The sequence below is a fragment of the Dendrobates tinctorius genome, unplaced genomic scaffold (assembly GCF_039654945.1).
Source record: "Dendrobates tinctorius isolate UK_male_01 unplaced genomic scaffold, ASM3965494v1 ptg000028l, whole genome shotgun sequence".
Lineage (NCBI taxonomy): Eukaryota > Metazoa > Chordata > Amphibia > Anura > Dendrobatidae > Dendrobates > Dendrobates tinctorius.
The window spans coordinates 12,085,833-12,109,104 of NW_027361696.1; the positions used below are offsets into that span (position 1 = coordinate 12,085,833).

The 23,272-nt window shown below is 55.9% G+C and overlaps 1 protein-coding gene across 13 annotated transcripts in view; it reads right to left on the reverse strand.

Annotated features, from left to right (window-relative positions):
- Window positions 1–797: 797 nt before the first annotated feature.
- Window positions 798–23,272, reverse strand: part of RAP1GAP (RAP1 GTPase activating protein) — a 68,452-nt gene continuing 45,977 nt past the window's right edge. For 5 of the 13 annotated variants that reach the window (XM_073570142.1, XM_073570152.1, XM_073570153.1 and 2 more), the window contains 22 exons: window positions 18,735–18,770; window positions 16,060–16,107; window positions 15,690–15,728; window positions 15,429–15,614; window positions 13,844–13,947; window positions 13,430–13,508; window positions 13,246–13,299; window positions 13,033–13,116; window positions 12,519–12,619; window positions 12,281–12,410; window positions 11,926–12,081; window positions 11,348–11,419; window positions 11,188–11,274; window positions 10,985–11,122; window positions 8,565–8,696; window positions 5,351–5,428; window positions 3,567–3,676; window positions 3,382–3,495; window positions 3,183–3,303; window positions 2,936–3,092; window positions 2,289–2,392; window positions 798–2,217 (listed from right to left, as the gene is read on the reverse strand). In XM_073570142.1, the coding sequence (XP_073426243.1) occupies window positions 2,209–2,217; window positions 2,289–2,392; window positions 2,936–3,092; window positions 3,183–3,303; window positions 3,382–3,495; window positions 3,567–3,676; window positions 5,351–5,428; window positions 8,565–8,696; window positions 10,985–11,122; window positions 11,188–11,274; window positions 11,348–11,419; window positions 11,926–12,081; window positions 12,281–12,410; window positions 12,519–12,619; window positions 13,033–13,116; window positions 13,246–13,299; window positions 13,430–13,508; window positions 13,844–13,947; window positions 15,429–15,614; window positions 15,690–15,728; window positions 16,060–16,107; window positions 18,735–18,770 (2,139 nt within the window). In that variant the 3' untranslated portion in view covers window positions 798–2,208. Of the gene's footprint in view, window positions 2,218–2,288; window positions 2,393–2,935; window positions 3,093–3,182; window positions 3,304–3,381; window positions 3,496–3,566; window positions 3,677–5,350; window positions 5,429–8,564; window positions 8,697–10,984; window positions 11,123–11,187; window positions 11,275–11,347; window positions 11,420–11,925; window positions 12,082–12,280; window positions 12,411–12,518; window positions 12,620–13,032; window positions 13,117–13,245; window positions 13,300–13,429; window positions 13,509–13,843; window positions 13,948–15,428; window positions 15,615–15,689; window positions 15,729–16,059; window positions 16,108–18,734; window positions 18,771–20,529; window positions 20,766–22,715; window positions 23,100–23,231; window positions 23,252–23,272 lie in introns of those variants that run through there. The other 8 variants (XM_073570154.1, XM_073570149.1, XM_073570148.1 and 5 more) reach the window with 8 other exon arrangements.

The window sequence follows — 23,272 nt, forward strand, 5'->3', positions numbered from 1 at the left end:
TCCATCTCTGTCTCCTCCGTGTATACGTGTTCCTTCATCTTCATTGTCTCTGCGCGGCTTTATCTGATGGTTTCACCTGCAATGCCGTATACTTATTACGTGTTCCCCAAGCACAGACACCGAAGCCAATCAGGACGTCAGTAGAATAGTGATCGAAGCTCTGGAGGTTTCTGGTGGATAAGACATGATGTTACAGCAGAATAGTGACTGCAGCTCTGGTGGTGAATGGAGAAGACCTGATGTAACAGAAGAATAGTGACTACTGCTCTGGAGGATAAGACATGATGTAACAGCAGAATCGTGACTGCAGCTCTGGAGGATAAGACACAATGTAACAGCAGTATAGTGACTGTAGCTTGGTAGGTGACAGGAGGACAAGATACCATGTAACAGCAGATGAGTCTATCTTGTACTCCACTCACCTCCAGAGCTGCAGTCACTATTCTGCTGTTACATCGTGTCTTATGCTCCAAAGCTGCGGTCACTATTCTGCTGTTATAAGATATGATGTGACAGCAGCTCTGGAGAAGATGATGTGATAGTACAGCAGTGATTTTACTTTACTGGTAAGGCATTGCTTTACCTACAGCGCCCCCTGCCATCTGTGGCAGTGTTTGGTATTGCACCTCAGACCATCCCATCTCCTGTGCATCTGCTTGTCTTCTCTTGTCCTGGTGTTGCCGACCTGACTGGGCTGAGTTAAGAGCACCAGGTGCCTTCGCTGTGGAGTTGTGGTGGTCCCGTAGCAGCGGCTGAGGCTATGCTCAGGGTCTTTTCTCATTTTATTATTTACATACTGTCAGATAAATAATTTCTATTTATTCTTTACAGAGAAACAATTAAACATTGCGACGTTGTTAACTCCGAATGGAAAAATAGTATTTATCCCCGCACTGCGGTGGGAGACCACCGAAGACCAGGGAACAGTGCAGCCTGAGGAGGGCTCAGAGATTGGGAAGCGCCCCCCACCGCAGCACGAGTCAGCCTCAGAGATCGGAAAGCGCCCCCTGCCACAGCCCGAGCCGGCTAGAGATCGGGGAACGCCCCCCCCAAGTCGGCTAGATATCTGGGAGCGCCCTTCCTGCCGCAGCCCAAGGCGGCTAGAGATCGGGGAGTGCCCTCTGTCGCAACCCACGTCAGCTAGAGATTAGGGAGCACACCCGTCGCAGCCTGAGGCCAGAGATCAGGAAGCGCCCCCCCACCAGAGCCTGGGGTGGCTAGAGATCAGGGAATGCCCCCACCAGAGGCAGCCAGAGAACAGGGCGCTCCCCCGCCACAGCTTGAGGCATCCAGAGACCAGGGAGCTCCCCCTGCCGCAGCTTGAGGTGGCCAGAGACCGGGAAGCGTCCCTCTCCGCAGCCTGAGACCGGGGAGCGCCCTCCAGCGCAGGAGGCCAGAGACCAAGCAGCACTCCTGCCGCAGCCAGAGACCGGGGAACGCCCCCGCCAGAGCCCGAGGCGGCCAGAGACCAGGGAGCCCCCCTGCTGCAGCCTGAGGAGGCCAGAGACCAGGCAGTGCCCTTGCTGGAGCCAGAACCAGAGGCTGCCATGGCAGATCAGGGAGCATCACAGTCTCTGACATGCCAACCTACAGATCCACGGGACGCTGAATGGAGCCATCAATCATCTCCGCTGGACAGCTGCAGTTACTCTGATGGGAGGATGAGAGATGTAGTGCTACACTATCACTGCCAGCTGCAGAGCTGGTGATTGCTGCGCCCAGAGAGGAGAACACACAGGACAAGACGGGATGGGCCGCAGACGATGCATAGAGGGGAACAGAAACCCCTTCAGTTCTGGGTAAGGATCCGAGGACTTGTGCACCGATTGACATCCTGAGAATGAACTGTACAATACGGAGACTGCTCAGTGCCACGTGTAAAGCGCCACTCTACAGAGCCACGCCCAGGGTGCCACATAAGGACAGCTCCCCCAGCGCACACCCTCTTCATACTGCCAGGGGAGGGGCAGTTGCAGGTAACAAGTCGGTGGAAGGAGGCGGTCAGTCGCGGCAGCGCTGGTGCAGGTCACTCAGTTTTTGCTGTCTGGGCCGCTGCTGGGGGTGTAGACAAGAAAAAGATGGTAGAAGTCTCGTCTCGAGATTTCAGCCTCCGCAGGTCAGATGGCAGTGGCCGAGCTATGGGCACCCAGTGTTCGCGGAGGATCGGTAGTGACGAAGGGTCCGTATCTTCCATCACACAGGTGGGGGCTAGCAGCGCTGGGGGAGATGCAAACACACGGTCAGTGCGCAGGAGGCGGAGCCAGTCATCACGTCACTACAGCTCTTACCTGATTGGCTGCACTTGGATCGGTTTCTTCCAGCTGAATCTTAATCTCGTACGCGGGGTCTCCACTTAGCCTCTGACCATCGGTGTGGGGGGAGCGCTGGAAACCTGCACAAAGAACATCAGTTACACAGGATTGCACACCTGATGTGACTCCTCCACATGTCACGCACCAGGGGATGGACAATCCTTTTAAACAGTAGTCACCCTGACAGGGATCTGGGTGACCACTGCGCAGGCGTATAGTACCTGCTGTACAGCAGCCTGCTCCTCCCCCTGCGCAGGCGTATAGTACCTGCCTCACAGCAGCCTGCTCCCACCCCTGCGCAGGCGTATAGTACCTGCCATACAGCAGCCTACTCCACCCCTTGCACAGGCGTATAGTACCTGCCTCACAGCAGCCTGCTCCCACCCCTGCGCAGGCGTGTAGTACCTGCCATACAGCAGCCTGCTCCTCCCCTTGCACAGGCGTATAGTACCCGCTGCACAGCAGTCTGTTCCTCCCCATGCGCAGGCGTATAGTACCTGCCATACAGCAGCCTGATCCTCCCCTTGCAAAGGCGTATAGTACAAACCATACAGCAGCCTGCTTCTCTTCCTGCTCAGGCGTACAGTACCTCTCATACAGCAGCCTGGGCAGGCGAATAGTACCTGCCGAACAGCAGACTACTCCCATAACAAGATGAGTTCTGGCACCTGGTGCACTCCCTCCGCTGGCGGTGCTCACACTACTCGCACTGTCTTCCAGCCATGTGCTGTATACGAAGGCGTCGCGCTTGTGAGGAGTGTCGGCGGAGGAGACGCTGTCCTGCGGAGAAAAGTCAGCGCTACATCAGTGCGCACCTGCAGATACTGACACTGCGCCTGTACCCCCATCCACAAACAGAGGTGCTGTTACCATCCCGAGGTCGTCCTCGTCCAGGAGTTCATTTTCCTCCACTACGCTGGCAAAGCTGCTGGCGCTGGACGATGACCGGGAGAAATCCCTGTGGGCTTCTGGTGTGGACACCGAATCCATCCTGAAAGACAAGAAATGAGTATAAGGGGTCACACAACCAGGGGCCGCACGTCCAGGGGCCCAGCATCAGGACACGTACCTGTTCTTTGTGGTGGGCAGCTCTGGAGAGCTGTGATTGGACGAGTTATCAGATTTCGGCTCCTGGGAGGCGGTGCCGCTGTCTGGGGTCTTCAGGGGGCCAGTCGGACTTTCCCTAAAAAACATAAGTACTGAAAATGTACTTAAAGTAAGTACACCCCCATCCCCTGTGGCAGAGCCGCTCACCACTTTTCCTGCACCTCCTGGATGTTCTCGATGCCAATGGCGCTGCTACGCCGGGAGCTGAAGGGTCCGGACTTCTTCCTGGTCGGACTTTTCCCGGGAACAATCAGAGACTGGAAAAGATGGGCTTGTGGTTAATCTGCGGCCGCGTTCCCCCAATGTCCCTCCTCTGTCCCCCACGTGCGACAGCATCCCCCCCCATCCACCACACTGCGACCGCGCTCCCCCCCATCCCCGCGGCCCCCCATCCCCCGGCCGTGTTCACCCCCCCATCCCCGACGCTGCGGCCGAGTTCCTTCCATCCCGTGCGGCCGTTTCCCTCCCCCCCGTCATGTCCTGCCCCCATCCCCCACACTGCGGCCGTGTCTCCTCCAAATCCCCTGCAGCCGCGTTCTCCCCCCATCCCCTACACTGTGGCCACGTCCACCCCATCACCCACATTTTGGTACCGTTCCCATCCCCTACACTGCAGCTGTAAGGGACACAAAGGAGTGTCCATAATTGTACAGATATATACGTGTATATATGTATATTTAGTGTTGGATGTTATGTACCCTTTCCCTTTAACGTTATTCGTTTTTATTGTACATGCCATGTAAATGTCTATTTATTGTATCTGTTACATGTATTTAACATTGGACACTGTTATATAGAAAGGGAAAGTGTAGTACCCTAGTTTGCCCACTAGATGGGGTTAGAGATACTCAACTTGTAAATGGAGCGTCCTGACAGGGCTGTTGGCTCCGTAATGTTAACGTTAAGAGCCCAGTCATACAGAATTCGGGCCAGTATCTCCTCGGGGAGAAACACCAGGAGAAGTGCTGACAGTGCAGAATTAGTGGGTCTGCAGTTGCCAGAAGAAGACTAAGCAGTACGGGCAGGTCACTCAATGTGGCAGCTTATTTAATCTGTGGATATCCTTGAGACCAGGGCTAAACGGTTAAGAGGGTCTCCTACTGGAGTAAGACTGAGCAGAGTTGATGCTGAAATACCGGAGAGCACGGTCCGTCCCGGAAGTGAGCTTAGTGGGAGAGAGGAAAAGACAGGGACAGAGGAGAAAATGTCCATTGCCAACCCTGATGCTGGAGTGAATATGTATGCGCTGTGTAAAGGAAACAGTAAAGTTGATTGTTCAAGTATTGAACAGGACTGTGACTATTTGTTCCACATCGGCTGAGGAGAATGTGCAGAGCATAACAGAAAGCCCTGAGGGGAAGCTGGAGAAAGCGACAGATGTGCTGACAGAAAACTGTCATGTCTATGTGAGGGGAGGCCAGGACTCCATTGCCCCGGAGTCCCCAGCCACGACCGACCCTTACACAGCCACGTCCGACCCTTACACAGCCACGTCCCCCCCATCATGCACACTGCGGCCACGTTCCCCCCCCCCATGCTGCGGCTGTGTCCTCCATCCTGCAGTCGTGGCCCTCCCCATCCCCCATACTGCGGCCGTGTTTCCCCCCCCGTCCCCTGCGGCCACAGTGACATCACGCTGCATCTTCCAAATCCCAGCCCGCGGCTCAGCTGCAGGTGCATTACAATGTATTATTGCAGAATCACAGCAGCACAGACTGCACTGGTACATTGTAACTGCCCCAGGACAAGGCCCTTTTCTTCACTGACAGCGCTGGCCATTGGCGAGGACGCCCGTCACACTATCAGGAGGAAGAGAAGAGGCCGCCTGATACTTCTGGTGCCGCTGATCCTGGATGCCAGCCAGGGTCCACACAGCGAACACACCATCCACACCTCACGGGACCCTGGGCTCAGACGGAGCCATTATCCACCTCTTCTATGGTTCCTATGCCTATGGCACTTCCACGGCGTCCATGCCGGCCGGGCGCTCTCCCTGGTACAAGCAATGACTAGCGAGCACAAAGACATGGATGCGAGGAAGAGATGTCACACCGGGGCAGAAAGAGGAGAAAGGAGACAGAAATGTACGCGAGACAGAGAAGGAGAAAGATGGCGAGTCAGGAGAAGAGGAAGAGAGGAGAGAAAGAAAAAAAAACATCATTCACAGACCTCCACCTGCGGGGGGCAGCACCTCAGTGTCATCCACCAGCCAACCAACCCGGGGGGGTCCCGCTGTTCACAGACCTCCACCTGCAGGGGGCAGCACCTCATGCCCTCCACCACCTCACCAGGGGGTAACGCTCCTGACTGGCCTCCACCTGCAGGGGGCAGCGCTTCAGTGCCCTCCACACACCAACCGTCCCAGGGGGTCCCGCTCCTCACTGGCCTCTGATCGGGACCCACCTCAGGTCTCTACACAGACCCCCAAATCTATAATCATCCGCTAGAACGGTCTGTGCCCAAACAGCTGACCTTGGAGGAGCAAGTAGGAGGAGGACAGAAGAGTCCGGGAGGGAGGAGAGAGGAGGAGGACAGAGAAGAGTCCAGGAGAGAGGAGGAGGACAGAGAAGAGTCCAGGAGAGAGGAGGAGGACAGAGAAGAGTCCGGGAGGGAGGAGAGAGGAGGAGGACAGAGAAGAGTCCAGGAGAGAGGAGGAGGACAGAGAAGAGTCCAGGAGAGAGGAGGAGGACAGAGAAGAGTCCAGGAGAGAGGAGGAGGACAGAGAAGAGTCCGGGAGGGAGGAGAGAGGAGGAGGACAGAGAAGAGTCCAGGAGAGAGGAGGAGGACAGAGAAGAGTCCAGGAGAGAGGAGGAGGACAGAGAAGAGTCCAGGAGAGTCCGGGAGGGAGGAGAGAGGAGGAGGACAGAAGAGTCCGGTAGGTAGTAGAGAGGAGGAGGACAGAGAAGAGTCCGGGAGGGAGGAGAGAGGAGGAGGACAGAGAAGAGTCCGGGAAGGAGGAGAGAGGAGGAGGACAGAGAAGAGTCCAGGAGAGAGGAGGAGGACAGAGAAGAGTCCGGGAGGGAGGAGAGTCCGGGAGGGAGGAGAGAGGAGGAGGACAGAGAAGAGTCCGGGAGGGAGGAGAGAGGAGGAGGACAGAGAAGAGTCCGGGAGGGAGGAGAGAGGAGGAGGACAGAGAAGAGTCCAGGAGAGAGGAGGAGGACAGAGAAGAGTCCGGGAGGGAGGAGAGTCCGGGAGGGAGGAGAGAGGAGGAGGACAGAGAAGAGTCCGGGAGGGAGGAGAGAGGAGGAGGACAGAGAAGAGTCCGGGAGGGAGGAGAGAGGAGGAGGACAGAGAAGAGTCCGGGAGGGAGGAGAGAGGAGGAGGACAGAGAAGAGTCCGGGAGGGAGGAGAGAGGAGGACGACAGAGAAGAGTCCGGGAGGGAGGAGGAGGAGGACAAAGAAGTGTCTGGGAGGAAGGATAGAGGACAGAAAAGACTACTGGAGGGAGGAGAGTGGAGGAGGACACAGAAGAATCCAGGAGGGAGTAGAGAGGAGGAGGTCCGAGAAGAGTACGGAGAGGAGGAGAGAGGAGAGAGGAGGAGGACAGAGAAGAGTCTGGGAGGGAGAAGCGAGGAGGACAGAGAAGAGTCTGTGAGGGAAGAAAGAGGAGGAGGACAGAGAAGAGTCCGAGAGGGCGGAGAGAGGAGGACACGAGTCTGGGAGGAAGGAAAGAAAAGAGTCTGGGAGAAAGGCGGAGTAAAGAGAAGGAAAAAAAAAAAAAGTGGGAGGGAGGAGCAAGGAGGACAGAGCAGAGTCTGTGAGGGATGAAAGAGGAGGAGGACAGAGAAGAGTCTGTGAGAGAAGAAAGAGGAGGAGGATAGAGAAGAGTCCGAGAGGGAGGAGAGAGGAGAACACGAGTCTGGGAGGAAGGAAAGAAAAGAGTATGGGAGAAAGGCGGAGTAAAGAGAAGGACAGAAGAGTCTGGGAGGGAGGAGCAAGGAGGAGGACAGAGAAGAGTCTGTGAGGAAAGAAAGAGGAGGAGGACAGAGAAGAGTCCGGGAGGGAGGAGAGAGGAGGAGGACAGAGAAGAGTCCGAGAGAGAGAAGGAGGACGACAGAGAAGAGTCCGAGAGAGAGGAGGAGGACAGAGAAGAGTCCGAGAGGGAGGAGAGAGGAGGAGAACAGAGAAGAGTCCGGGAGGGAGGAGGACAGAGAAGAGTCCGAGAGAGAGAAGAGAGGAGGAGGACAGAGAAGAGTCTGAGAGGGAGGAGGACAGAGAAGAGTCCGGGAGGGAGGAGAGAGGAGGAGGACAGAGAAGAGTCCGGGAGGGAGGAGGACAGAGAAGAGTCCGAGAGAGAGAAGAGAGGAGGAGGACAGAGAAGAGTCTGAGAGGGAGGAGGACAGAGAAGAGTCCGGGAGGGAGGAGAGAGGAGGAGGACAGAGAAGAGTCTGGGAGGGAGGAGGACAGAGAAGAGTCCGAGAAGGAGGAGAGAGGAGGAGGACAGAGAAGAGTCCGATAGGGAGGAGAGAGGAGGAGGACAGAGAAAAGTCTGGGAGGGAGGAGGACAGAGAAGAGTCCAAGAGAGGAGGAGGACAGAGAAGAGTCCGAGAGGGAGGAGATAGGAGGAGGACAGAGAAGAGTCCGGGAGGGAGGAGAGAGGAGGAGGACAGAGAAGAGTCTGGGAGGGAGGAGGACAGAGAAGAGTCCGAGAAGGAGGAGAGAGGAGGAGGACAGAGAAGAGTCCGATAGGGAGGAGATAGGAGGAGGACAGAGAAAAGTCCGGGAGGGAGGAGAGAGGAGGAGGACAGAGAAGAGTCCGGGAGGGAGGAGAGATGGAGGATAAAGAAGTTTCTGGGAGGAAGGAGAGAGGACAGAAAAAGAGTCCTGGAGGGAGGAGAGTGGAGGAGGACAGAGAAGAATCCAGCAGGGAGTAGAGAGGAGGAGGTCCGAGCAGAGTACGGCAAGGAGGAGAGAGGAGGAGGACAGAGAAGAGTATGGGAGGGAGGACTCTGGCTCTGTGAATCTGAGGAGTATGATTTTCTTTGGGGTCCTGCGGGCTTCTTCTGCCATCAGTGACCTGATCTTTCACTACGTTTGCTTTTAACAATCTATTTATAATCGCTATCCTCCTTTATCTACAAGCGTTACCTACAGAAACCAGAATACATACCTGCCCTGGTCTACATGTATATAGGGGGCACTTACTATTCCTGGAGGCTTTGGATTATCCTGGTTGTTATGCCCAAAGCTGCCGCTGTGGCTGGTGGACACCGAGTGCTGCTTCTTATTGCTGAGCCCCATGGCATCCATGGACTGACTGCGGCTCCTAATTACTCTCTGCAATGAGAAAAGACTGTGACATCTTGTGTGCAGAAGTGATCTGATCAGGGAAGCACCACGAAGAACGGAGGATGGGTGTAGTACTGCTGTACGGCCACCAGGGGTCACTGCTGTCATTACTAAATAATAGACATGGGGTTCATCTCTGTATGTAAGGCCTCTTTCACACTTCAGTTTTTTGCATCAGTCAAAATCCGCCAAAAGGACGGATGCTGGATCCGTTTTAGAAGTGATGTCAACGGATGCCATCCATCCGTTCATTTTGGAGAGAGAGAGAGAGAGGGAGAGAGAATCATTTTGGAGAGAGAGAGAGAGAGAGAGAGAGAGAATCATTTTGGAGAGAGAGAGAGAGAGAATCATTTTGGAGAGAGAGAGAGAGAGAGAGAGAGAATCATTTTGGAGAGAGAGAGAGAGAGAGAGAATCATTTTGGAGAGAGAGAGAGAGAGAATCATTTTGGAGAGAGAGAGAGAGAATGAGAGAGAATTTTTTTTTTGTCCGGCACCCAGAAAGAATTTCGGGTTAATTTAGTGTCTGGAGGATCCGCCAGAAAAAAAATACCTTGCAAGCTCCGTTTTCAAATCTTTGAGGATGGTGACGGACAGCAACTTTTGGCGGATCCTCAAAAAAAACGGATGCAACGGACGGCAATCCGTCACAATCCGCCATTAATGAAAGTCAGTGGAGAAAAAAACGGATCCTCAAAAGAAAATTGAGGATCCGTTTTTTTCAAAACCTGGCGGATTGTGACTGATTGTAAAAAAATGAAGTGTGAAAGAGGCCTTAGATGCAGCAGAGCACCCAAATATGGAGAATAAGCAGATAGAGGCCTGAGCCCCCCCAGATCCGGAGAATAGACAGATACAGAGACCTGAGCCCCCCCCCAGATCCGGAGAATAGACAGATACAGGGACCTGAGACCCCCAAATACTGATAATCGAGAGATACAGAGACCTGAGCCCCCCCAAATACTGATAATAGTTACAGAGACCTGAGACCCCCCAGACCCTGAGAATAGACAGATACAGAGACCTGAGACCCCCCAGACCCTGAGAATAGACAGATACAGATACCTGAGCCCCCCAAATACTGAGAATAGCTAGAGACCTGGGCCCCCAAATACTGAAAATAGACAGACAGACCTGAGACTCCCCAGATCCTGAGAATAGACAGAGACCTGAGGCCCCCCCCCCCAGATCCTGAGAATAGACAGAGACCTGAGCCCCCTCCAGATCCGGAGAATGGACAGATACAGGGACCTGAGCCCCCCAAATACTGATAATAGACAGATACAGAGACCTGAGACCCTGAGAATAGACAGACACAGAGACCTGAGCCCCACACCAGATCCAGAGAATAGACAGATACAGGGACCTGAGACCCGCTAAATACTAAGAACAGACAGAGACCTGAGCCCCCCAAATACTGAGAATATACAGATACAGAGACCCGAGATCCCCCCCAGATCCAGAGAATAGACAGATACAAGGACCTAAGACCCCCCAAATACTGAGAACAGACAGAGACCTGAGCCCCCCAAATACCGAGAATAGAGAGATGCAGAGACCTGAGCCCCCCCAAATACTGAGAATAGACAGATACAGAGACCTGAGCCCCCCAAATACTGAGAATAGAGATACAGAGACCTGAGCCCCCCAAATACTGAGAATAGACAGATACAGAGACCTGAGCCCCCCAAATACTGAGAATAGAGAGATACAGAGACCTGAGCCCTCCAAATACTGATAATAGACAGATAGAGACCTGAGACCCCCCAGACCCTGAGAATAGACAGATACAGAGACCTGAGCCCCCCCCAGATCCGGAGAATAGACAGATACAGGGATCTGAGACCCCCCAAATACTAAGAACAGGCAGAGACCTGAGCCCCCCAAATACTGAGAATAGACAGATACAGAGACCTGAGACCCCCCAGACCCTGAGAATAGACAGATACAGAGACCTGAGCCCCCCCCCCCCCCGCAGATCCGGAGAATAGACAGGTACAGGGACCTGAGACCCCCCAAATACTAAGAACAGACAGAGATCTGAGCCCCCCAAATACTGAGAATAGACAGATACAGAGACCTGAGCCCCCCAAATACTGAGAATAGACAGATAGAGACCCGAGTCCCCCCCAGATACTGAGAATAGACAGATAGAGACTTGAGACCCCCAGATTCTGAGTATAGAAAGATACAGAGACCTGAGCCCCCCCAGATCCTGATAATGGACATAAATGACTGCTACACGGATACTGGGGACCCCCATGATATGTATATCTCACCTTAAAAGACTCAAAGAAGCCACCACCACCGCCACCGTTCTCCATCTTGTCCTCGTCCCCGCCGAGCCCCATCATGGACTGGCTGTTGATGTGCAGCTCCTCGTACAGCGTCTCCAGTAATGCGGCGCGCGTCCGCTCCTGAGGGCGAGGAGAGATAAGACGGGGGGACACGGCCGGACACGGTTCAGGGGGGCAGCACTCACCTCCAGTTTAGCAAATTTCTCGGCTTTATAGCAGGCGTACTCAGCATTGATCAGTTTAGTCAGAAGGAATTCCTGAAAGTCGGAGCCCTGGAGAAAGACAGTCAGGTGCGAGCGCTGCTGGGAATTGTAGTTCACCAGGCAACCAGGATCTCCCACCTACCTTACGGAAAACAGCGGGGTCTGGAAGTGGTGGGCCGAAGAAAGGCACGTCATCCCGGGCAGTGACCGAGACCTGAGAGGGGCCACACATTATATTACTACATGACCTCCAACACAGCAGACGCTGCCACTAAGGGGTCTGACACGGGCAAGCGCGTCCCCCGTCACAGTCGGACCCACAGCACACAGCCGACCTCCAACACACTGCTCAGCAAAAACATGAAGCAGCTCCCCGGAATCAACGACATCCGGTCTTGAAGGCCCCTCAGGGTCAACATTATCCGGTCCGCAGCACCCCCCAGGATCAGTGGCATTGGGTCCCCCAGGATCACAGGCATCGGGTCCCCGGGCCCGCCAGCATCAGTGGCATCGGGTCCCCGGGCCCTCCAGCATCAGTGGCATCGGGTCCCCGGGCCCCCCAGCATCAGTGGCATCGGGTCCCCGGGCCCCCCAGCATCAGTGGCATCAGGTCCTCGGGCCCCCCAGCATCAGTGGCATCAGGTCCCCGGGCCCCCCAGCATCAGTGGCATCAGGTCCCCGGGCCCCCCAGCATCAGTGGCAACAGGTCCCCGGGCCCACCTTGTATGCAGCGCTGTCAGTGCCGGCATTTTCCGCCTGCACCACGATGTAGGCGTGCAGGAAGTTGGAGGCGATCATGTCGGGGACGAATGGCGTGTTCTCGTCTTGAAATACGATGGCCACGATGTCATTCCCAATGTGTCGCTTACGCTGCAACTAAACAAATGAGAAAGATGACGGATCGGGGAGGGGCAGCAGTAGACCACCAGGGTCAGTACTCCTATCAGCAGCACTTGACTGCCATCATGTGTGCTATCTACTCTGGGGAAAGTTGTCCGACATCCCAGTAACCACACAGTGACAGCTCCTGGAGGGTGTCCGGCCGCACTACCAACGGGACGTCCTGCGACACTACCTGCTGGGCATCGCCCTCGGTGTACGGCAGCTTGGTGACCACGTGGAACATGATCTCCTTCCCTCTGAATTTGCAGTAGACTGATTCTGTCCCCGTCTGTCCATGAGTCACATCCAGTCCTCCCCGGAATCTGCGGCATCAGACGTGGAGTCAGAAAGAACGGCCAACGATGTCCCCACGGGACCCCCAGAAAGAGAGAGAGCGAGACCGCCGCACCCCCTTGGGACCCCAGACTCACCCCCTAAAGTCCTGCAGGAGAACCCGCTCCCCCAGCAGCTCCAGGAACTCCACAAAGGCAGCGCCCTCTTGAGTGGTGCCGAACAACTCCTCCTCGGTGGTCTGCAACAGGGGAGGGTTATTAGAGACCGCCAGACCCCCAGAGAGAGAACGACGCCCACAAGAGAAACAGAGCAATGCCCCCCCCCCCCCCCGAGACAGAGCATGACGCCCCTGAGAAACAGAGTGACACACCCCTCTGAGAAACAGGACGCTCCCCCCCCCCCTCGAGAAACAGAGCGACGATCCCCCCCAGAGGCAGAGCGATGCCCCCCCCCTCCCAATAACAGAGCAACACCACCCGGAGAGGCAGACACACAGCGACACACAGAGTGCGCGACAGAAAGAGATTTCGGGCAACCAGATACCCCTGATCATGACCGAGAGACTCCCTGGATGTCCCAAGATCCCGCCACCCCGGCAATCAAAGACGCCCGGTCAGTACAGCGCTGCAGCCCCCAGGGACTGCCACTCACCTGTCCGCTCTTCTGGTAAATGACCCCAAATTTGAAGTTATTGCTGATGACGTGTTCATCAAAAGTGACGATGAGCCGCGAGGCCTAAAGAGGTCAGAGGTCAATTCGAGAGCCGCAAGGTGGGTATATTGTATCACTCACCCCGTATGCAGCACAGCGCGGTGTGTAATGGATCGCGGAGGATCACGTGGCACGGATCCTGTTACCACTCACCTTTGGGTAAAGGACGGGATGAAACCGATCCACATTCACATCTTCACAGACCAGCTGAAAAACAAAGCAAAATATTGGTGGGGGAGGGGCAGACAGCTGAAAACATGACGGCCAAGAGACGCCAAATAGTGCAGAAAGCAGGCACCGTGGGGTCCGTCTGTAAAATCCGCTCCTTGCTCCATACCTTGGCCATCTGCACCACGTTGGGGAACTCTGTGAGGCAGGAGATGGGGATCACATCGTGGAACGTCTGGTTCTTCGTCCTAGAGAAAAGATGGCATTAACTGAGCAGCGTGGCAACATCCGAGCGCAGTGATATCGTCTGCAGTCACCGCCTCCCATAACAGAGGATCGGTGCAGGGAGCCGGGCCGATGCTGCACAGGGTCTGCAGAGAGCTCGGTGGTTGTCACTTTGGATCACTTCTGAACTACACACCTCAATAAATCAGGGAATACATCCCCCGCTGGCTCGAGCCCCTACATCTCCCATTGGCTCGGGCCCCAGTGTGGGGGGTCCTTACATCTCCTGCTGGCTTGAGCCCCGCTGTGGGGTCCCCACATACCTCGCTGGTTCGGGCCCCGATGTGGGGTCACTCACCGCAGCAGCAGACGGAGGTGCTCCTGATCTCCAATCACTTCATACTTCAGAGAGAAAACCAGATGCCCAAGAGACGAATCCAGAGAGTAATAGCTGAAGTGTTCCTGGAACATAAGGAATAACTGTCACGACTGTCTCCTTCCCTTTCCCTAAGGTTGGTTTCACATTAGCGTAGCGCATCGTGCGCGTCCATGCGCCACTATGTTTAACATGGAGGGCGCATGGTCTAGCGTTTGCACGTATTCGTATGCGTTTTCGTGCGCATGCGGTTTTTTGTAGTGTGCGCCTAGAAGCTCCCAACGCAACCTGTTGCATTTTTGGGTCCGTCCAACGGCGTAAAAAAACGCATGCGCACGCTTGCGCACGGAATGCGACAAAATAACACATTATAGTCTATGGCAACGCAGGCGTGCGCACGGTCATGCGCACGCCTGCATTTGAAATCACATGCTTTTAAGAGTAAACATGGCTAGAAACTGGTTAAAACGCATGCGCCTAAAAAACGCAAACATGTGCAAAACGCAAGATGCGTTTTTTGCATGTGTTTCTATTGCGCACGAAGCGCAGCGCTAAAAAACGCTAATCTGAAAGTAGCCTAACACTAGGGTCACCCTAGCTCGCCCTATTTCCCAGGATACTTCTGTACTTCTGAAGGTGAAGATGCCAGGACCGCCACCCATGTCTTATCTCTTGAATCAGCCCATTGTTCTCTTTCCCCACCCAGGGATGAGGGGCGCTACTGTGCACCGTAGTACACCCACCAGACAAACAAGACAACATAAACAAGGGTAAACTGAGAGCTACAGGCATACAAAATATTCACTCACATATAAAAGAGGAATCTACCAGGGAGTGGAGGAAGAGAAAAAAAAACAAAGTAAGAGGAGGGAAGGGAATTTCCACACTTACACACCATGTAACAGTAAAAGATAGATCCTACAGAACTCCTCATATGAACACTTCTCCTGAAGCCATGCAGCATAAGCTATCTCTGACATGTATTTCAGTCAGGACCCAGATTATATATGGGATAGGAGTGGCTAACCAGCTCAGCTGAGAGCTCAGACTCCCAGAGCCCCCAACATGGCCGATTAACCCCTGTTCTGCCAAAATAAATTGACACCATTTAAAAAGTAGGTGAAGTGCTTCTTTTCAGCGCTGGAGTAGGAACAACAATCAGACGCTCCGGTAACCCTGTGACAGTAATGTCACATACATGCACCGGGGGGGGGGTTTTAGGGTCAGCATGTATATACCGAGGGTCCTGTATACACAGGGGGGTCAGTGTGTATATACCAGGGTCCTGTATACACTGGGGGATCAGTGTGTATATACAGTATACCAGAGGTCCTGTATACACTGGGGGGGGCAGTGTGTATATACCGGGGGTCCTGTATACACTGGGAGGATCAATGTGTATATACCGTGGGTCCTGTAAACACTGGGGGGTCAGTGTGTATATACCGGGGTTCTGTATACACCGGGGGTCAGTATGTATATACTGGGGGTCCTGTATACACAGGGAGGTCAGTGTGTATAAACCGGGGGTCCTGTATACACCCCGGAGTCAGTGCTGTGCTCTCACCTTCCCCAGGAAGTGCTTGCGGTATAGCAGCGCAGTGTGATTACTCTCCAGCTTCACTTTGCTGCTCGGTGATTGGTTGCTCTCTGGGGTGGGAAGCAGCGAAATGTCGTGATTGGTTCCCTCAATCCAGAATCCCCCAAACTGAGGCAAAAGGATGAGGGGGAAGGGGCCACGCCTCCTGAGCACCTGCAGCAGAGAGCAGAGGGTGGGACCCCAATAGGGGGCAGAGATCAGTGGTGCCCTCCCGGGGTCAGCGCTTACCTCGTGGACGCTGGGATACGGGATGTAATCCTCTTCTGTCTGCAAGAGAAGATGTCGTCATATGGTGGACCCCCTGAGAGAGAGCAGTGGGGGCCACAGGTCACCTCCAGAGCTGCAGTCACTATTCCACTGTGACATCATGTCTTATCCTCTGGTCACCTCCAGAGCTGCAGTCACTATTCTGCTGTTACATCGTGTCTTATCCTCCTGTCACCTCCAGACCTGCAGTCACTATTCTGCTGTTACATTGTGTCTTATCCTCCAGTCACCTCCAGAGCTGCAGTCACTAATCTGCTGTTACATCGTGTCTTATCCTCCAGTCACCTCCAGAGCTGCGGTCACGCTGCGTTCTGATGCGCGTGGACGCTACCTTTAGGGGGGGCGGCAGTGAGTATCTCTGTTCGTCCATTCTGCAGCCCTGAAAGAGAAATAAAACAGTTGAGCAGAAATCATACAACTCTGTTACAACGCAAGGTAACCCCCCTGAGGAACGTACGCCACCGAAACGCGCGTAGGGGCTGTGGCATCACTGCACCCCTGACACAGCAGTGATCCCCCTGACACAGAAGCCACCCCCACAAGACACAGCAGCAACCTCCACAGACACAGCAGTGACTCCCCTACACACAGAAGTGATCCCCCAAAACAAAGCAGCGACCCCCCACATACACACAGCAGCGACCCCTCCACACACACAACAGCGACCCCTCCACACACACACACACAGCAGCGACCCCTCCACACACACAGCAGCGACCCCCCCACACAGCAGCAGCGACCCCCCACACACACAGCAGCAGCGACCCCCCACACACACACAGCAGCAGCGACCCCCCACACACACACAGCAGCAGCGACCCCCCACACACACACAGCAGCAGCGACCCCCCACACACACACAGCAGCAGCGACCCCCCCCACACACACACAGCAGCAGCGACCCCCCATACACACACAGCAGCAGCGACCCCCCCACACACACAGCAGAGACCCCCTCAGACACAGCAGCGACCCCCCACACACACACAGCAGCGACCCCCCACACACACACAGCAGCGACCCCCCAGACAGCAGCGACCCCCCACACACACACAGCAGCGACCCCCCACACACACACAGCAGCAGCGACCCCCCACACACACACAGCAGCAGCGACCCCCCACACACACACAGCAGCAGCGACCCCCCACACACACACAGCAGCAGCGACCCCCCACACACACACAGCAGCAGCGACCCCCCACACACACACAGCAGCAGCGACCCCCCATACACACACAGCAGCGACCCCCCCACACACACAGCAGCGACCCCCCAGACAGCAGTGACCCCCTCAGACACAGCAGCGACCCCCCACACACACACACAGCAGCGACCCCCCACACACACACACAGCAGCGACCCCCCACACACACACAGCAGCGACCCCCCACACACACACAGCAGCGACCCCCCCACACACACACAGCAGCGACCCCCCACACACACACAGCAGCGACCCCCCACACACACAGCAGCGACCCCCCACACACACACAGCAGCGACCCCCCAGACAGCAGTGACCCCCTCAGACACCGCAGCGACCCCCCACACACACACAGCAGCGACCCCCCCACACACACACAGCAGCGACCCCCCACACACACACAGCAGCGACCCCCCAGACAGCAGTGACCCCCTCAGACACCGCAGCGACCCCCCACACACACACAGCAGCGACCCCCCACACACACACAGCAGCGACCCCCCACACACAGCAGCGACCCCCCACACACACACAGCAGCGACCCCCCCACACACACACAGCAGCGACCCCCCACACACACACAGCAGCGACCCCCCACACACACAGCAGCGACCCCCCACACACACACACAGCAGCGACCCCCCAGACAGCAGTGACCCCCTCAGACACCGCAGCGACCCCCCACACACACACAGCAGCGACCCCCCCACACACACACAGCAGCGACCCCCCACACACACACAGCAGCGACCCCCCAGACAGCAGTGACCCCCTCAGACACCGCAGCGACCCCCCACACACACACAGCAGCGACCCCCCCACACACACACAGCAGCGACCCCCCACACACACACAGCAGCGACCCCCCACACACACACAGCAGCGACCCCCATACACACACAGCAGCGATCCCCCCCCCACACACACAGCAGCGACCCCCCCCACACACACAGCAGCGACCCCCCCCACACACACAGCAGCGACCCCCCCCACACACACAGCAGCGACCCCCCCCACACACACAGCAGCGACCCCCCCCACACACACAGCAGCGACCCCCCCCACACACACAGCAGCGACCCCCCCCACACACACACAGCAGCGACCCCCCCCACACACACACAGCAGCGACCCCCCCACACACACACAGCAGCGACCCCCCCCCCACACACAGCAGCGGTCCCCCCACACACACACAGCAGCGACCCCCCCCCACACACAGCAGCGGTCCCCCCACACACACACAGCAGCGGTCCCCCCACACACACACAGCAGCGATCCCCCCACACACACACAGCAGCGATCCCCCCCACACACACACAGCAGCGATCCCCCCACACACACACAGCAGCGATCCCCCCACACACACACAGCAGCGACCCCCCCCCCCACACACAGCAGCGACCCCCCCCACACACAGCAGCGACCCCCCCCACACACACAGCAGCGACCCCCCCCACACACACAGCAGCGACCCCCCCCACACACACAGCAGCGACCCCCCCACACACACAGCAGCGACCCCCCAGACAGCAGTGACCCCCTCAGACACAGCAACACCCCCAGACACAGCAACACCCCCAGACACAGCAGCGACCCCCCACACACACACAGCAGCGACCCCCCCCACACACACACAGCAGCGACCCCCCAGACACAGCAGTGACCCCCTCAAACACAGCAGCAACCCCCACAGACACTGCAATGACTCCTCCACACACAGAAGCGATCACCCACAGCAGCGACCCCTCCCACACACATCAGCGACCCCCCTACACACACAGAAGCGACCCCCTCACCTGCATCTTCTCAATCATCTCAAAGAAGTCGAAGTACTAAAGAGAAAAACACAAATTATGAGAAACATCAGAAACTACACAGAACCAAACCCTCAGCTCAGAGACAGTATAGGAGACACAGAACCGAACCGTCAGCTCAGAGACCGTATAGGACACACAGAACCGAACCCTCAGCTCAGAGACCGTACAGGAGACACAGAACCGAACCCTCAGCTCAGAGACCATAAAGGACACACAGAACCGAACCCTCAGCTCAGTGACCATACAGGAGATACAGAACCGAACCCTCAGCTCAGCGACCATACAGGAGACACAGAACCGAACCCTCAGCTCAGCGACCATACAGGAGACACAGAACCGAACCCTCAGCTCAGCGACCATACAGGAGACACAGAACCGAACCATTAGCTCAGAGACCATATAGGACACACAGAAACCAACTCTCAGCTCAGCGACCACACGGGAGACACAGAACCGAACCCTCAGCTCAGGAACCGTATAGGACACACAGAACTGAACCCTCAGCTCAGAGACCGTATAGGACACACAGAACCGAACCCTCAGCTCAGAGAACATACGGGAGACACAGAACCGAACCCTCAGCTCAGAGAACATACGGGAGACACAGAACCGAACCCTCAGCTCAGAGAACATACGGGAGACACAGAACCGAACCCTCAGCTCAGAGAACATACGGGAGACACAGAACCGAACCCTCAGCTCAGAGACCATACGGGAGACACAGAACCGAACCCTCAGCTCAGAGACCGTACAAGACACACAGAACTGAACCCTCAGCTTCGGTCACATGATGCGGCCCGGGGTGTGATAGTGACAGGCGGTAGCGGTGCATTATGTGAGAGGATTGCGCAAAGCAGCTGCAGCCTGATAACGAGATGCCGCAGAGATTTCCATATGGAGGAGACTCAGCGACTTCCATGTGACAGACGCCTCTCCAGTACCAGGTGATTTAGACTGCGCCACCGTCAGCCTCGCTGCCTCTACCGTCCTCTGCTTGCTGGCAGTGAATGGCCACTTTCTGTTTACATTCTGACCTAATCCAACTGCCACAGCTGAAGTTTTGTAACAGTGTGTCAGCAGGGCATTGTATTACATGGTGGGAATGAGGACCAGACCCCAATCACAACATCTAGGGAGAAGATCAGCAAATCGTCCGCAGAGGCAGACCCAAAAGATGAGGAAAGTCCGCAACCAGTGACTGGGGCCACGTGGTTTCCGGGCCAGCTTCTGACCCAAAGCCCCTCACTCACCACCTGCTCCTATCCTGGAGCCCCTCACTCCCCACCTGCTCCTGGCCCAGGGCCCCCCACTCGCAATCTGCTCCTGGCTCGGACCCCAACTTGCTGCTCGCTCCTGGCCCGGACCCCCCACTTGCTGCTCGCTCCTGGCCCGGGGACCCAGCTCGCCATCTGCTCCTGGCCCGGGGACCCCCACTCGCTGCCTGCTCCTGGCCCATGGCCCCCCACTTGCTGCCTGCTCCTGGCCCGGACCCCCCACTTGCTGCTCGCTCCTGGCCCGGGGACCCAGCTCGCCATCTGCTCCTGGCCCGGGGCCCCCCACTCGCTGCCTGCTCGTGGCCCATGGTCCCCCACTTGCTGCCTGCTCCTGGCCCGGACCCCCCACTTGCTGCTCGCTCCTGGCACGGGGACCCAACTCGCCATCTGCTCCTGGCCCGGAGCCCCCCACTCGCTGCCTGCTCCTGGCCCATGGCCCCCCACTTGCCGCCTGCTCATGTCCTAGGGCCCCACTCTCCACCTGCTCCGGGGCCCCTCACCTGCAGCACACTGCTGTGGCGTCTGTGGCTCTGCAGTCTCCCCATCTTGTGTCTGCTCATGCTCCTGGACACTGGGTCACCACCACCTCCGGTCCGTGCCATGTACCCGCCGCCCAGGTCTAATTATCCTCCAGTGATGTCACAACCCGGCTATTATGAGGGACAGAGCGTCCTGCACCCGGGTGTGACCGAGGAAACCGACATAGGAGAAATACCAGAACTACCATATCTGCCCCACCAGGGCCCCTGAATAAGCAGACGGGCCCCAGAACAACGCACCCACAAGACACTTACTGCATATGTGACACATAACAGTGACTGCAGCTCAAATATGGGGGCACTGTGGCTCTTACTCTGGGGGAAGGCCCTGGGGCTCTTTCTCCGGGGGGGGGGGGGGGGGGGGGGGGGGGGGTTGTCACACAGGGGCTCTTACTCCGGGGGAGGGGGGTAAGTCACAGGGGCTCTTACTCAGGGGAGGCACAGGGGCTCTTGCTCAGGGGGAAAGGGGTAAGTCACAGGGGCTCTTACTCTGGGGGAGGGGAGGCACAGGGGCTCTTACTCAGGGGAGTCACAGGGGCTGTTGTCCCCTCCCTCCCGGATTATATAATGCCTCCTGATGTAACTTCTGGTGACTCCGGTTCTTCTTCTCTCGCCTGCAGACTCCATCACTGCTATATATAGAGCAGCGCCCAACCCGTATACAGCACAGGTTGCTTACATGGGACTGCAGGGGACACCTACTGGATTATGTAACATTTATTATCTGAGAGTACAGATTATGAGGTCATCTGCAGTTCTATGTAACACTACAGATCATGCAGATGTCGCCCGCAGTCCTATGCAACACTACAGATAATGTAGATGTTGCCCGCAGTCCTATGTAACACTACAGATCATGTAGATGTCGCCCGCAGTCCTATGCAACACTACAGATAATGTAGATGTCACCTGCAGTCCCATGTAACACTACAGATAACACAGTGATAACTTTGAGCAAAGATGATGTTGTAAATGTCACCCGTAGTCCTATGTAACATCACAGATAATATAGATGTAACCCGCAGTCCCATGTAACACCACAGATATTGTAGTTGTCACCTGCAGTCCCATGTAACACTACAGATAATGTAGTAGGTCACACTCAGTCCTATGTAACACCACAGATAACACCGTGATAACTCTGAGTACAGATAATGTAGTAAATGTCACCCACAGTCCTGTGTAACATCAGATAATGTATGTCACCTGCAGTCCCATGTAACACAACAGATAATGTAATAGATGTTGCCAGCAGTCCTATGTAACAGCACACAGATACAGTAGCAGACAGTGCAGATAAAGTGGCAGGTGTTACATAGAACTGCCGTTCTCCTACTCCCTGTGGTTTCAGGTCACAGATAAAGTAGATGTCACATACAGTCCTATGTAACACCACAGATAATATAGATCTCATTTACAGTCCCATGTAACACTACAGATAATGTAGATGTCACCTATATTGTAGATATCACCCGCAGTCCCATGTAACACCACAGAAAATGTAGTAGGTCACATGCAGTTCTATGTAACGCTACAGAAAATGTAGATGTCACCTGCAGTCCTAGGTAACACCACAGATTATGTAATAGATGTCATCTGCAGTCATATGTAACAGCACACAGATACAGTAGTGGGCAGTGCAGGTAAAGCGGCAGGTGTAACATAGGACTGCCGCTCACCTCCTCCCTGTTTTTTCTGGTCACAGATGTCACCTGCAGTCCTATGTAACATCACAGATGATATAGAGGTCACCTGGAGTCCCATGTAACACAACAGATATTTTAGTTGTCACTTGCAGTCCCATGTAACAATACAGATAAAGCAGATATCACCTGCAGTCCCATGATACACCACAGATAATGTAGTAGGTCTCCTGCAGTCCTATGTAACACCACAGATAATACAGATGTCACTTACAGTCCCATGTATCACTACAGATCATGCAGATGTCACCTGAAGTCGCTTGTAACACCACAGATAATGTAGATGTCACATGCAGTCCCATGTAACAGCAGACATTGTAGTTGTCACTTGCAGTCCCATGTAACACTACAGATAATGTAATAGATCTGTCACCTGCAGCACACAAATACAGTAGCAGACAGTGCAGGTAATGCGGCAGGTGTGACATAGTTACTGCCGCTCACCCCACTTGCTCCGGTCTCCTCCTCCCTGGGATTTCGGGTCTCCGCCATCCTCGCGCTGTGTCCGGTCCCAGGTCTCCGCCGGCTGTTCCGCCTCCTCCATGCTCAGGGCAGGAGGAGGGGACAGTCGCTCCAGTTCTCACGTTTCATGTGCGGGCGCCTGTCTCGGGCCCCGGGGGCCACACAGAGCTGCACTCAGAGATCCGGACCCTTCATAGACAGAAGCTCCAGCCCCGGCCGCGTCCTGCACCGCACGGAATTGTGGGGGAACGGAGCGACCCCCGGCACGGCCGCCGCCGAGCTCTGCTGCGCCCGCCGGGGCACATCGTTCTGGGGGTGGAAAGTACGGGGTCAGGGCTATGAGACCCCCATCGGATCGATCCCGCAGACCCCCCTCATTACACACCAGATCCCGCAGATCCCCTCCCTCACCACACACTGGGTCCCGAAGACCCCCTCTCACGGAGCCCCCCAGCAACCCCCTCCACTCCACACACTGGGCTCCGCAGACCCCCTCACCAGCACTGGGCTCCGCCTCGCCCACGAGCTCCGCCGATCCC